General features: G+C 54.0%; 5 protein-coding genes across 5 annotated transcripts; 2 read left to right on the top strand and 3 right to left on the bottom strand.

Moving 5' to 3' along the window:
- Window positions 1–1,074: 1,074 nt before the first annotated feature.
- On the bottom strand, window positions 1,075–2,409 carry TRIREDRAFT_107938 (uncharacterized protein; the record flags this gene model as incomplete). The annotated part of the gene is made up of 1 exon (XM_006965651.1): window positions 1,075–2,409. One exon carries the CDS (start codon window positions 2,407–2,409, stop codon window positions 1,075–1,077), a length of 1,335 nt encoding a protein of 444 aa, XP_006965713.1.
- A 1,732-nt stretch (window positions 2,410–4,141) lies between these two features.
- TRIREDRAFT_62314 (uncharacterized protein) lies at window positions 4,142–5,331 on the top strand (the record flags this gene model as incomplete). Its single annotated transcript, XM_006965803.1, has 2 exons — window positions 4,142–4,944; window positions 5,016–5,331. 2 exons carry the CDS (start codon window positions 4,142–4,144, stop codon window positions 5,329–5,331), a joined length of 1,119 nt encoding a protein of 372 aa, XP_006965865.1.
- A 2,907-nt stretch (window positions 5,332–8,238) lies between these two features.
- Window positions 8,239–10,259, top strand: TRIREDRAFT_107936 (uncharacterized protein; the record flags this gene model as incomplete). The annotated part of the gene is made up of 2 exons (XM_006965802.1): window positions 8,239–10,041; window positions 10,230–10,259. 2 exons carry the CDS (start codon window positions 8,239–8,241, stop codon window positions 10,257–10,259), a joined length of 1,833 nt encoding a protein of 610 aa, XP_006965864.1.
- Window positions 10,260–10,414: 155 nt separating this feature from the next.
- TRIREDRAFT_107935 (uncharacterized protein) lies at window positions 10,415–12,467 on the bottom strand (the record flags this gene model as incomplete). The annotated part of the gene is made up of 3 exons (XM_006965650.1): window positions 10,415–11,851; window positions 11,954–12,267; window positions 12,389–12,467. 3 exons carry the CDS (start codon window positions 12,465–12,467, stop codon window positions 10,415–10,417), a joined length of 1,830 nt encoding a protein of 609 aa, XP_006965712.1.
- Window positions 12,468–12,984: 517 nt separating this feature from the next.
- TRIREDRAFT_107934 (uncharacterized protein) lies at window positions 12,985–13,794 on the bottom strand (the record flags this gene model as incomplete). The annotated part of the gene is made up of 5 exons (XM_006965649.1): window positions 12,985–13,066; window positions 13,132–13,168; window positions 13,239–13,523; window positions 13,583–13,607; window positions 13,714–13,794. The coding sequence occupies 5 exons, from the start codon at window positions 13,792–13,794 to the stop codon at window positions 12,985–12,987; spliced, it is 510 nt and encodes a 169-aa protein (XP_006965711.1).
- Between the last annotated feature and the right edge of the window lie 1,010 nt (window positions 13,795–14,804).

Here is a 14,804-nt window from a genome sequence, read left to right as displayed (position 1 = left end):
TCCGCTACGCATCTCATCGTCCCCTATTCCTTGCACATCATTTCTCAACGGCTTCGTCTATGTTCCGCATCCTCGCACCACATCACTGCCTCGCCTTCCTAGTTGGGCCTCGTCTTCCCCCCTTGGGTGTCCTCGTTGCATCCCCGGCACCCCCAGCCTAAACGGACAAGTACCGCAGGCACACGAGAGACACTCAGCGAGAGAGAGAGACATAGGGTCAGCCGGGACGCCAGCTACGCTAGGAAAACTGGCAGTTGATACGCCCTGATACTGCCTGCTGGTTGGGCCCTGCCCTGCCGCCAAGTGTGACCGCAATCCCACAATACAGTCGTTGAATGTCTTGGGCCATGTCGTCGCTACTCCCCATCATCACGGAGATCCTCCCCATGATCCTGCCCTCTACCACCGAGGTGACCCGCGCAGATCAGCTCACGCCCATTCTGGACAATGAAGGCCGTTCCATCCGAGATGCCGCCATCGTCGGTAAGTGTGACAAGATGTGTGCTTCGGGTGAGTCTTCTCCTTAGCCCTCTGAACGAAGCGTGCCAGAAACTGCGTCGTAACTCTTTTCCTCTCTCTCTCTCTCTCTTCCGGGCAGTCCTTCGCATACCCCCCAATTCTAGTTCCCCAATCCACCACAACAGCGAGCAAGGTAGGTTGCCGCCTCCCCGCCTCTGGGGGTGCCCTCCCTCTTCCCCAAGAATGGCCACGCTGGTTGGTTGGTCTCGGTTTCTGATAACGCCGTCAAGACGCCATTATCAACGCAGTGTCCGGTACCGGCACGCTCGTCGTCAAGGAGGGCTTCAAGGGCGAATTGCGACATCACGAGCTTAAGCCGGGAGACTTTGCGTTCGTCCCGGCCTGGACGGAGCACCAGGTTCGGAACGATACGGACCAGGAGCTGGTTTGGGTCATCACTCAGAGCGGCCCCCGTCCCGTTGGAGCCATCTTGACTGATTGGGGAGGTCAGGAGGCCAAGACTATTGAGTGATTCGCTATTTGAGATTGGCTCTCGCTCCCGCCGAGCTGCTGCAGCTACGGCACGCTTCAGCTCCTGCGGCTCTATAGAGTGGTCTATTCCGCTGATCCTGCACCGCAATATGATCTGATAAGCCGGATTACCTTCTGACAGTCTGCTGGGGTGTCGAATATCTGCGCATGATCCAGATGAGGGAACATGAGCACCTCCACATCGGTTGTCCGATTCTCAGCGGTGCCCCGAGCCTGGTTAAGTCCCGTCACCCCAAGGTCGGTCAGATATTGTGCGACGCTGGGGGTGTTGACAAGTACATCTCTCCCAGCCAAACAGACAGCAACCTTCCGACGATACACCGGGTCGGCGTGTTCAAAGTCTTCCTTCCATATGATGTTCTCACGCCAGAAAAAGTGTCGGCCTAGGCACCGTGCCACGCCTGGATCAGTGCTGGCGAAGTACCACAGCAACCACTCATATGCTCCCCTGGGCTTCCTGCGAGTGAAGTTGTAGGCGACATCGGGGAGGTGCAGCATCACCGTGACCGGGTCGATGAGCACGACGGATGTGACCATATGCCCTAGGCTTTTGGAGTGCAGCAGGTGGGTGGTCTGAACGGATCCATACGAGTGTGCCGCGACTGTAAACCTGTTCCACTGATGGTGCTCCAATATCTTGGCCATCTGCCGCAGGAACTCGGCCTTATTCAGAGGCGGGGAGGTCAGTCGAAAGGATACGGGAAGGATCTCCACAGCAATGACACCGATACCCTGGCCGCCACCAATATCCTTAGCCGCATGGATGTTGGCAAGGAAGTCGACATATGTCCAGAGCCCAACGCCAATGCCATGGAAGAAGACGACTGGGTTGCAGTCATTTGATGCATGAGGCCGGTACCAGTAGCTCAGCTGAGGAGCACGCGAGCGCCGGCTGGTGAAAATCTCCTGCGGACGCGGTGGGAACGTTGCAAAAGTTGGTGCGAGCCCTCTGGCGTAGAACTTGAAGCCATGCCACGCAAGAGCCATGTGTGTTGCTTGATCCACCAGGTATATGACCAAGTACCACGTTAATGATCTGTAAGTGACCTCGATGTCGTCCAACGTCAGTCGAATGCACTGCGCCGAACCTCGGCCCTCTCGAAGAGGATAGCCCAGCCGCTCCTCAATCCTCTTGACAAACTCCTCCAGATCTCGTGCCTCGGCCTCGGAGTGGCCGCCGTTGCTCTCGACGTCCTCCCTAGCCTGGTCGAAGAAGCCCCAGAGCAGGAAGTCGCGCAGGTTGTCTCGGCGGATGTCCTTGATCTCAGCCCCGAGGAACCACGACCGCAGGTACGCCTCCGCGGACTGGACATTGTCGATGCACTGGTTGAAGAGAGCCCATCTCTCGACGGACGTCAGGGGCGTCGGGTGCACGGCCTTGCGGTTCAGCTTGTGCATGTACGGGAGGTAGATGAGGCAGAAGAAGAGCGCCTCGGCGAGGATGAGGCCCCACAAGATCTGGGCGGCGGTCGTCTGGCGTGCCGAAGTCCAGCCATACCAGCTGTATGTTGCGGCCAGGAGGACGGTGTAGATGAATGGCGTGTAGCGGAAGAATGCGATGCAGAGGCGGATGGTGAGCCGGCCGGTGACGGTGTTGCTTATCATGGTGACCAAAGCCGGGAGACGCCACCAAGCAGCGCCGAAGGTCCACCTAGTAAGGCAGCGAAGAACAAGAGGCACCGTGACCGATGCGCCGGTGTGTGATGGGATGTGACGGGCGGATGACTGGGGAAAATCCTTTTTTCTTTTCCGAGAGTGTAATATCATTCCATCATTGAACCTTGTGAGTCCCAGTCTATCGTTGGCAGACAGGAAAGAGTGGCTCAAGAGGAGAGACGAGGACCCCGAAATTTGCAGCCTTGCGTTTGTTGAGCTGCGCCCCAGATTTGGGCAAGATGGGGCTCCCGTTGGGCATGACGTCAATGTTGTCACTGCAGACGCAAGTTTCGGTACCGGGGTACATGGGCGGTGCCCAAGCGGACTGGTACTGTAGTTTGATGGTTTGGTGCACCGGCGAGGTGGCGGCAAAGCCCATCAGCCAGAGGATTGATTGACTGAGCTGAAGCTGGAGTCAGTGTGTAAGTGCTGTGGTTCTATTTTCCCTTTTTCCGGAATTTGCGGGAGAGGATGGTGACTTTTCTGGGGTTTGGAGGTTGGCATGTGAATGATGACACTCAGTCAAGGGAATAGCTAATACGTTGATGTCCATTGGCGCCGACAGCATCAGTATAGCATCTCGTCAAATTACTAGAGCTACAGCTATTTGCAATCTGTTGCAATATGAGCACTCATACTTTGACCGAGTCTATGTTGCTATTTGATTGATTTCGATCGTCACTTTCAACGCTCAAGGGTGTCACATGTGACAAGTCAAGACAAGCCCTCTGCCACGCCGGCTCTCGTTTGGAGATCTGAAGTTGTTCTTCCGTCATACGCCCAAGGGGCACAATTGATACTCCCGCCTGTGGCTGTGACCGCCCGTCTTCTCTCAATGCATCGATGGTTATGAGTACTACCTAGGTAACACGTAGGTATGTTCTTTCTACATACCTTAGGGGTCCCGGTCAGGGCAGTGGAAATGGCCCCAAGCTTGCTTGAAAGCTCCACCGTTTCACATGAACTGGTAAGATGTAGCATTGCCGGATGAAACTCTGGGCGACGGAGATGCTGTTTCAAGATCCGCACTAAGATTGCTTCCGTTTTTGTTTAATCAAGGAGGAAATACGTTGTAAGACGCCGTTGGAGGCGGAAGAACGATGGGAAGAACAAGTACCGAAATCCAGCAAACCAAGTCATGGCTCCAGGGTAACGTACCGTTGACGCGCACGATTCGCCACCTCGCTCCAAGGCAAGCGGCACTAGTAGGGAGAAGCCAGACCCGTCCTTGTTATTAATAGCAAGTTCAATGCTATAAGAATCTTAAAAAGTATGAGCTCAGGCGCCATGGAGATGGAGAAAAGCCACACATCAGAGGGGCATCATTATATAGTCCGACTCGGCCCTTCAATTCAACCTTTTCCGACCTTCAGACGAATGATCCTGTCCATATATCAATCCTCAGCAGACCTGCGTCAAGATGAGTGCCATCGACAGCGCCAATGAATGCACCATCGAGTGCGATCCTCACGACATGAGACTCTCACGCACACCAAAGGACAAGTACATCCTGCGAGTCACGGCGGGGCCCAGCTACGACGAGGGCACGCACGTCGAGGTGCCGGTGAACGAGGCCGCGCCGGTGCGCATCAAGAGCGACCTCGCCGACATTGAGCTCAACGTGCGGATACAGGACTACAAGGGCTTGCCGCGTGGCTCACCGTCGACGTCGCCCTACTTTTCCACGGAGCCGCATGCGAGCAATCAGGACCAGTATAGCATCGCATTCCGGTTTACGCCGCTTAAGCCGGCTGGGGCATCAGAAGATGATGGAGGAGATGATGCGGGTGGTGGTGCCGCCTCGGGGATCAGAGCCGCAGACTTGCAGTTTGGCAATGACTTTGATCGGCCCATCAGGGACAAGCTGCCGCCGGGCTTCAACTATGCGATGAACATTGTCAAGTGGTGGATCGATCCGGGTCTCGAGGGCGATGCCTACGCGGACAAGCCCTATCTGTACGGGCCGGCCCTGAGCTCCTTCAACGTCGTGTCTGTCGGCCCGGGAGAGTTTGACGAGTCCAAGGGCGGGCTGTGGTTCGAGGAGGGAGGAGACGAAAGGGGGCAAAAGGTGCGCGAGATGAACGGCGTGCCCAAGGAGAGCAAGCCGAGGATGAAGTGGGCCTTGTCGGACGCGAACAAGGAGAAATGGACGTGGGATTACGGCCAGACGTACGGCATTGACTTTTTCAACCCGTATCTCGACTTTGCCAACATGGCGATTCGGTTGCCGGGGTTTCAGCTCTCGGTTGCAAAGTATCTTGGTGCCGAGGCTTTGAAGTAAGTAGTCTAGTCCAGCCTGAGAAGTGACGACTATTTGTTTGGGTGTTGTACTAATGGGTTGCTGTTAGAAATGATGGACGGCTTGCGCATCAGCTGAGATATGTTCTTCGGAACAAGGTTACTGGAGATACCTATCTGGTGATTACCTTTGCGCTGTATTTGGAAGAGTCTATCCATGAAGATGGGACAGTCAAGACTGCAAATGGAACAAATGGTACCACCAATGGTCATACCAACGGCCACACCAACGGCCACACCAACGGCCATGCTCACGGTCATACCGATGGTACGACGAATGGGAAACTAGAGGATACACATGAGAGTAGCGGCACTGCAAATGGCAGCGGAGGAGGAGGAGGTACAGACGAGGATGGTGTGGATTAGGTGGTGAGGCGGAAACCCCATCTTTCAACCTTTCCATTCTTTTTCGGCATTTAGACATGAGCACTGTATCATACGATAGACTTGGAATTAAGCGACTCGTTAGTCTTACACGAGATTCAGTGTCAGTGATTTTGATCACTCGAGGACGGTTGGAATAGCATTTCCAAGCACAGACATACCTTGGGCATATCAAGATACACTTCTCGCGCACCTACCACCCCAGGTGAACAAGTGCTCGGAGATGACATCTGCTGGATCGAGATTCTGTACAACAGCAATTCAGCCATGCGGATACGGCCCGAGTACACGTACAGAGCAGTACAATTCGATGCTCATTCGCTCGCTGCTGACACTCTGTCGGTTCTCTGTAGCGATTCACGGCTTCTGCAGCCGATGGTGATACACGTGCTCCGGTGCTGCATCGCCAAACAACGGAAGGTGCGAGCACAAACACTCCGCAACTGCCCTCTCTGGCGAACCCCAGCCCTCGTCCAAATAAAACCGCCCTCGTCTCTTCTCTAGAGCACAGACTTTGACTCCTTCATGTCTGGTTCATGTCGGAAAGCACTGACATTGAGCAGTTACAACGAGATCCATCACGATATTACGGCTGTGTTTAAATCCGGGGTCGGAATCGACACAACAGGAATCAACAAACCAGGAATCGACAGCGCAACTCACTGGTTCAAAATGGCGGTCCACACACTCTCCAGCGGCACCAAGCGAGTGCCCTACATGCCCATGACCATCGAGTTCATTCCCTGTCCCGCCCCGGTTCTTCAGTCCGATTTTGATAGCTGTCGGATTCCGGGAGGGCTGGAGCTCTGGGCAAACGGGGGCTTCTATTCGCCCGGGGAATGCTTTACTGGATACTATGCTAGGTGCACCCAGACGGCCCCCGTCAGCAGCGGCTGGCCCATACAGAGGGAAGAGACGGTTGTCAGATGTATTCCCGAGTAAGTGGGCATGGCAGCATGAGTCAGGAGGGCGTGGTTACTGACATGGGAGGAAGGGGATACGACTGTAACGACAGGACTAAAGATCAGAGATATGCGGTGTCCAACTACGATGGGACTATTCTCTCTGCCCCAGCCTTTGAGATTCGCTGGCGAAGTGCGGATGTGTCGAATGCGATGAGGAGTACCGAGTTCAATCCGCCAGGAGCCCCCACCCCTAGGCAGACATCAACAGTCGGCGTCTCAACTTCCAGCTTCGTAACCACATCTGAAGTCTTGACAACGCAATTTAGCTCGTCCTTGCCAACCTCCTCCACGCCCACGGAATCAACATCATCCAGCGCATCGGATTCACCTGCCCCAGGGCCGAGTTTGACGCTCAGTCCCGGAACGATTGCCGGAGTCACAATAGGGAGTTGCCTGGGGCTATTGGCTGTTGCTTCGGCGATTACGTTTCTATTCTTACGCCGCCGAAGGAGATACCAAGGTCCCAGACGGCTTACGGAAGACACGGGTACATGGGGCCAGCAGGATGCGCACAAAGACGCCACTGAACTGCCCGTTTCCCAACGCCCAGCCGAGCTGGAAAACAAGTCGATGGAGTTGAGGGAGCTCCCGGTAGAGCCACGACTATCCAGCCAGGAGCTTTCTCAGATGTGGAGAGCAGGCCACATCAGCGTCAATGCCATACCTGTGGAAGTTGCAGCAGATCCAGCCCCGAACGCAAGACAAGCAGCCGAGCGAAAGAACTAAGACTGTCTGCCAGATGTCCAGCGCTGGTCGAAGACATGGATGCACACTTGACATAGAAACAACCGAAATTTCTCTGTCACGTCATTCTACCCACGTCCGAGTCAACATGAAGAAGCAATTGGGGAGGTATTTCAAGCAGGCACAAAGCTATCGACAAGGTTTCGTGGGGGGGCAATCATCAGGGGAGATGTTCGCACCATGGTGGACTTGTGTCCTTACGGAGTTCTGCACTAGTCATCTCTGCTTGTGTAATAGAAAGCAACACAACGGGACGGCAATGCAGAAGCAAAACGCCTCGGTCCTCCAATTGCGTCGATGGCCCCGGTAGCCGGCGGCCTTAATCGGGAATAACGTGCCGTGAATCTGACTTCGTCACCCCGAGATGCAGACGCTGAATCCACTCATTCCGTGGATGGATATTCCACTGGCCGGGCTCGAGTTCTTCCATCAGGGATCAGCCTGGACGGAAACCTTCGGTTTCGGAATTCAGCTGTTGGCAGCAGCTAACATCTCGGATTTAGCTGGCCAGTTCAGGTCGCTCCTCTGATGCTGGTCTCCGCCCCCAAGCCCAACGCTTTCGCGGGGACGGATTAGGAATCTCAGATGCAAAGCTTGGCTTGTGGAGAACCGCTCTGAAGGATTTCCGTGGCTTATTCCCGCCGGTCTATTGACTAATATGGGCACAGCTCCTAGTGAGTGCGTTGGTTGACTGAATTGTCAGGATCAAGACGAGTTGGCATGCGGTCGAGGAGATTCGAGGTAGAGCTCCGAACTCCGGCGCTGAGTTGTGTGATTCATTGTTCTGGAACTTCATCCCGACGAATAGCATGAAGCAAGGGGTTCTTGCCGACTGCGTGGACAAGCATTGTTGTGATAAACGAATGGAGAGTCATGGTCATCCCGTCAGCCGCGTGGGGGCCGGCCCCGTCCATGCGAGGGCAGATCGACCTGACCGGTGTACAAAGAAAACCTGGTTATTCCCGTCGAGTGACTATTAGCTCCACTTACGCCTTCTAGCCATTTGATAAATGGGCGTTGCCGCACCTTGGATCGGAGCAAATCCTTCTCGAAGCTGGCTGTTTGGTTGAGTGTCAGTGATACGGCGACTTGTTGGGTGCTCGCGCCACAGTATATCAATGTCTTGGATTCGCAGCTACGATTCATAGCCCGCTCTTCATCAACCCGGCTGTCTACGACAATGGCCGCCGAAGAAAAGGGAGGTTCTGGGTCGCAGGGGCGGGAAGACTTCGACATTGTTCGCAGCGGTGGCCCTTCCCGTGACGAAGCGGACCTATCCTCGAGCGAAAAGCCAGGGACCGAGCAGTCTGAGACAACGACTCTGGACAGCAACACGCCAATCACGTATCTGTATCTTACCTTTGACACCGACTTGCCGTCGCCGCCTATGATACAACAGCCGGACCTCGATGGTCGACAACCGCCTCTATGCCCAGACTTGGCAACGTACACGTCTCCCTTGACATGGGGTCCTACTCATAAGAGCATCATGCTCATCCTATCATGTCTGGCGACGTTTCTGACAGCGTTCACAGCGGGTGCTTACGCTCCGCCGGCCAATATCATGGCAAATGACTTTGGGACATCTCGGCTCGTTGTGCTGGTGGGCATCACCACGTTTTGCATGGGATTTGCCTTTGCCCCAATGGCTCTCGCGCCCATGTCTGAGATATGGGGGCGCTATCCCATCTTCATCATCGCCGGCACCGTCTTTGCCATCTTCCAGGCCGTTTGCTCCGTCATGCCGGATGCTGCTGGCATGCTGGTGTCACGCTTCCTCGTCGGTACCGGCGGCTCGGTCTTCTCTGCGGTCGTCGGAGGCGTCTTGGCGGACCTATGGGAAAAGGAGGAACGAAACACACCGATGGCACTGTTCAGCGGTGCCGTATTGGCTGGGACAGGGGCTGGCCCACTGGTTTCTGCTGCGTTGATCGAGACGGTGGGCAGCAATAATCGTGCCTGGAAGTGGTCGTTCTGGGTTCAGGTCATTCTTGACGCTGGTCTGCTGCTTGCTCTCGTTCTTTTCTTCAGAGAGAGCCGAGCTTCCGTCTTGTTGTCCAAGAAGGCAAAGAAGCTTAATAAGTGGTATGAAGAATTGGAAACGCATGGCGTATACGGGCTATCCATCAGCAGCGAACTGGCTATCTTGGCGTCTGCTACGTCGAGCCAAACGACAATTACGCTCAACCCGAATGATCGGAGTAATACTTCCACATCCCGCTTACGACGAATCCGCTGGCTCGTCAAGGAAGACGAACAACGCGCTTCGTTGGGACAGATCGTCCTCACCTCCATCAGAAGGCCATTTTACCTTCTCCTCACGGAGCCAGTGGTCTTCTGCTTCTCCCTATGGGCTGCCTTTTCGTGGGGCGTCTTGTACCTCTCCTTTTCAGTTGTCCCCTTTCTCTACGGCGCAAACTTTAGCATGTCGAGCAGAGTGTATGTGGCCATGATGATTGCATCTGCGGTGGCAACCATTGTCGGCATCTTTCAGGAGCATCTCTTGAAGCACTCCCAGTGGAAGAAGCAGGAAGAAGGCTTCCAGTACTCTAACTCTAGGTTCTGGGCCTTTATGCGGAGAAGATTTCCGGCTGAAGCACCGGAGGCCAGACTATACTTTACCTGCATCACCGCGCTGCTTTTGCCCGTTGGCCTCTTCATTGCTTTCCTGACAACGGGAGGATATTCAAAAGCAATTGGTCTGGGCTTGGCGACCTGGGGCATATACTCCGTCTACCTCGCCACGTTCAACTATCTGGCCGACACATACCATATTTACGCCAGCTCTGCTCTTGCAGCACAGAGCTTCTGCCGAAACGTCCTCGGTGGCTGCTTTCCGCTGATTACGAGCATCATGTTTACCAACCTCGGTACCAAGGGCGCTGGGGCTATGCTGGGCGGGATTGCAACAGGATTGACGGTCATTCCTTGGGTGCTCCTCTTCTATGGGGAGAGGATCCGTGCGAAGAGCACCTTTGCCAATGTATGTTGCCCATATCCCTTCCCCGATGCGTATCGTCCGAACAGTTGCTGACCTTTCGGACAGACTCTAGTAAAAGCGTAATGTTTGGGCTACGCGATTAGGCGGCGTAATTGTTTCGAGATTTGTTTGGCATGAGAGCGAAACGACATTCCTCTGTGGGAGCACATTAGCGACTGCATACACACTAGATCACGGAGAAGCGATATTTGGCATATTAAGAGCGACTTGATGTATATAGACATACATGTATCCAGCAATATTATACACGGCATACCTCATTTCTCAATACTTCCTGTCCATAGCTACACTACTCAAACAAACCCTTACATCAAGTGTCCAGCAAACATCATCTGTACTCGATATAGTCCCGCACTCAAGGAGCAGATGTCGGCCTCGGCCTGCGCCTGGACTTCTTGTACCTCTCCAAAAGCTTGTGCACTAGTGACTTTTCGTAGCTACACCGCGAGGTTTTCGAAGTATTTGCCTCTTCGGTGCTTTCGACACTCTTCTGAGAAGGCCAGCTCGACCCCGAACTGGCAGTATTGTTCCTCGGGCGGTGTGCCGGCAAGGATTTGATAGACAGGCATTTGTATATGTTGGGGGCTGGAAGCTGAAACGGGCCTTCGGGAAAAATGCATGGCTCCGGAATGGCCTCGTGATCATCGAGCACAATCTCTCCACGGCCGTTGTCAACCATAGACTTTTGACCGCGGAGACGAGGCCAGAAGGTGGATGGGGCGACACGGTATGAGTGGTATCTCAGGGGCAGGATTTTCGACTCGGGGAAGAGGGTGGCTATGAAGGCGTTTGTGTATGCCTCGCTGAAGCCGACCATGCGGAGGGAGTTGACGTTGTTGCAGAGGCGGATGAGGTGGTTGCATATAGAGAGGTGCTTGTCCGGACAGTATAACGGCGGCTGTTCGTCTTCTTCTTCGGGGATGGTGTGGGAGATGGCGAGGGGGGTGTTTGGGTTTGAAGATGAGTCTGAGTCTGAGTCTGATGCTGATGAGGAGGATGTGTAAAAGGCGTATGAGTTGTTGTTGTTGTTGTTGTCGCTCATGAAGGAGATGTTGACAAGATCGGCGTCTTCGTCGTCATCGTAGTCGTCTGAGTAGATGTATGAATCTGTCTGTTCGCTTTCTGCATCTTGGCCAATGTACGATTCTTCAAGAGAGAGGTCCGAGTGTTCAAAGGATTCGTCTGGGGCGGGGGATAGTGCTCGGGCAATCATGCCGGGAATGTCGCACGAGGACAGCCTCCCTGATATTTCAGCTACAAAGGACTGATGATGAAGCTCTTCTTCTTCTTCTTCGACGACGACCCTGACAGAGTTCTTTGACTGGACGGAGGGAGGAGGAACAACAACAGATATGTCCTCTCTTTGGCCGTAAAACCGACGGCATGCGAGGATGAGGGACTCGAGAGGTGCTTCCGGGGCTCGCTGGAGCTGGGAAATGCTGAAGTTGTGGAGGAGGTGTTGGAGTTTGGCCGTGCAGGGGAGGAGATGTGCGGCTTGGGGGGAGGGGCCGAGGCCGAGGCGGGAGAGATCGATTTCGATGACGAGGGACCTCATGAAGGGACCGTATTTGTTGAGCCATGTAGTTGCGAGGGGATTCAGGTTCGGGGCGATGAAGGGGGACAAGGTGACGTGGAAGCTATGCTCTGAGAGAATCGCGATAAAGATGGTGGAATAGAAGTCGAATGAGACGCGCATGTAGGGGCGGAACGTGGCGAGGACCCTTTTCAGGGGTGTAAAGTCTGAGGGCTCCCAGCAGTCTTGGTTCCAGGGGAAAGCATTCAGGCTGATGGGCTTTTTCGATTTCAGCATCTCATGAGAAGCGACGAGGGCCTCAAGGATACGGCGACGAATGTGCTCGGGAAAGCTCTGCTAGGCGCGTCCCTGTGGCTTTACGTCGTCGTTGTTGCTGACTTGTTTTGAGTTGTTATTGTTGTTGTTGTTCCGTTTATGTAGCGCAAAGAACTTCTTTGTCAGGGTCTTTACGGCAATGGTCTTGTCTGGCTTGGCCTCTCCGTGCTTGTACTTATGGTAGACGACGTCCACGGTGCGATCCCATGGCGGAAGACAAGGACGACCGGAGAGCTGCTGCTGCTGCTGTTGGTCGTCGCTGCGAGAAGTGTTGGGAGATGTGGAGTGTTGCGAGACGCGGCTTGTGGCTCGTTCGACGAGGGACTTTGAGCGGGTGAGTTTGGGAGGGCTGCTTGATGCTGCGAGATAGTCAGCGCGTTGTTTGTATGCCTTCTGTGGGAAAGGTTGTGGCGAGGAGCGTGTGAAGTGGCTTGCTTGGTGGTGGGAGATGTGCCAGGCTTGAGAGAGGGTTGAACTTACTAGGTGGTGGTGAGGGCGGAATGGGAATGACTTCGCCGTCTGGAGAGAGTGAAAGGTCGAGCCAGGAGGTTTGGTCCATGGCGATGTGGGCGGGAGCAGGTATCGCGAGATCTTCCTTGGACGGCCGAGTCTGACGCATCTGCTGTGATGTTGTTGTCTATTTTTCGCCGGTGTTGTAGGGAGGACAGAAATCTACCCAAGACACCCATCTGTATGGGAGAAATTGCTCTGGGTTCAATGATTCATTGGGGCTGAACGGCCGTCGCTTAAGGGCTCGTTTTGACGACGCTGATGCCTGGGCAGCTGGCACCAGTTTGCCAGGTGACGAACGGGCGTTGGCACGGATACGGATCGAACAAATAACAGACAAAGGCCACATGATTTGAGGACAAGCTTTCCATTGCGGTTACTTTGGTACTGAGTAATAGGATAGGTAACAGACGAACGAGTATCTACCGAGATTCCAAACGAAACATAAAAAGAGAGCATCAAGTTAATATCAAGACGTATCTGCGTATTGAGACGAAGCAGTAGGTATGCAGGCACGCGCGTGAAGAAAGAACGCTTGATTTCCATTTTGCTAGATTTCGGGGTATCTATTTAGAGTCCTTCTTCTCCTCCTGCGCCTTTTCCTCCTGCGCCTTTTCGTATATCCAGTCGTTGAGGCCGTGCTTGTTTCTGTGCGCGCAAAGGGTCAGCAAATAAAAGCACCCACTAGAAACACAGGTTGATGCAAAACGTACCGAGCAATCTCAATCGCATAGAACTGCATCCTAGGGACTATTCCATCAAACGTCAGCAACTTAGTCGATCAAAAGCAAAACCCCAGTCAGGCAAAAAGAAAGCTCACCAAAGATGGTCGTGTCCTGCTCGTACTCGGCCTTGGCGTTGTTGCGCACCATGGTGCCGAAGTTGTAGTCGTCCACCTTCTTCTCGTACTTCATCATGAACTCGCGCCACCTCTCCTTGCCCGTCTTGCTCTTCATCTGGTCCTCGTCGATCGTGGCCGCCGGGTCGAACTCGGGAAAGGCCTCCTTGAGGTGCTCGTAGATCTCGTCGTCGATCTTGGTCAGTCGCAGGCTCGAGCCCTTGACCTTTTCGAGGATGGACCAGTAGGTGGCCATGTGCTGCACGACTGCTTGCGCGTTAGGCGGATTCATTCATGGTGTCTGCGGGATCATGAGCCATGCGTACCTTTGACGGCAAACTGCTTCTCCATCTATCAAGCAGGAACAAGGTCTTGTGTCAGCGAGATGCTCTCTATGTTTAAACAGCTCCAAGGGTAGCAACAGCTCCTCCATTGCTCAACGGAACGGTAGACGTACATCCTCCATGTTGCCCGCATCTTCGGCGTTAAAGTCCTTGGGCAGAGGACCGCCAGTTGACATGCTCTCTAAGGGATCCATTGTGACGGTTGTTGTTGAATGCTGTAGATGTTTGTATGGCGATATCCAAGTTGTTGACTGAGCTCAAACTGTTTGTTTGTCGCAAAATCCAAAATCTCGAGCGTGGGGCTGCAGCCGTTTGGAGGGGCAGTTGATGAGGTCAGTACAGTGTGTGCGACATGCCCTTACTGTCTCGCTCGCACAGTAAGTGGTTTCTTCCTGAAGCTTCTTGTCCGGTCGAGCAGATACTGTACCTACTGTGTGTGCTCTTCCTCCCAACCGCGACTCGTACGATATCTGCTGTTGTTGCCTTTGCCGCCGTTCTGTCGACTTCCAACACCTGCGATTCATCACTGTGACTATCGGTGTGATTCGTCGCTGCGGACTGGCGTTGCAGCATAACGGCGGAATTTGTGACGATTCCCGGAATCCGACAGCTTCCCCCGATTCGCCTGATGGCTTCGGATGGCGTTCGCATGTTGTATCGGATGCTGGGGCTTACCTATCTTACTTTACGAGCGCTTTGACCGCTATGCGTCCTCTTAGCCAGAGATCGTTGAAGAGAGGAGCTGAAGATGCAAGGCATTCGTCAGCCAAAAGTCAAACGGTCGGGCGACGATGGCGATGCGACGATGTGGCAGCAGCACGGACTCGAGTGAGTCAACTGCTACAGATCGAACACCCTTGCGGCGTGCAACTTTCCGTCTCGTCTCATAGCTCACTACCTTATCTTACCTACTAATTACCTACATTCCAGATCCAGCTGGTGTATCTACTAGGAGTCCGCTCTGTGGCCGGCGTGTTGGTTCTCGAGTCGCCTCTTGCGAACAATATCAAGGTGGAGATGGAACAATGGCGCCCTCAACCTTTATTTCCCCACCACGACGCCGACTCTCTGCATTGTCCTCGCACAGGCTGATGCATATTCGAGCATCTGCTCATATTCAAGTCGCTTCACGATGAGAGACAAATCCATCTCTATTGGCTGTGAAAATTATGGCTTTTTCACTTACTCCTCGTGATATCTCCAT

Source organism: Trichoderma reesei (genome assembly GCF_000167675.1).
Source record: "Trichoderma reesei QM6a unplaced genomic scaffold TRIREscaffold_10, whole genome shotgun sequence".
In the NCBI taxonomy this organism is placed as follows: Eukaryota; Fungi; Ascomycota; class Sordariomycetes; order Hypocreales; family Hypocreaceae; genus Trichoderma; species Trichoderma reesei.
Note: the sequence above shows the minus strand (reverse complement) of the source record. Positions and strands in the feature narration are given on the sequence as shown.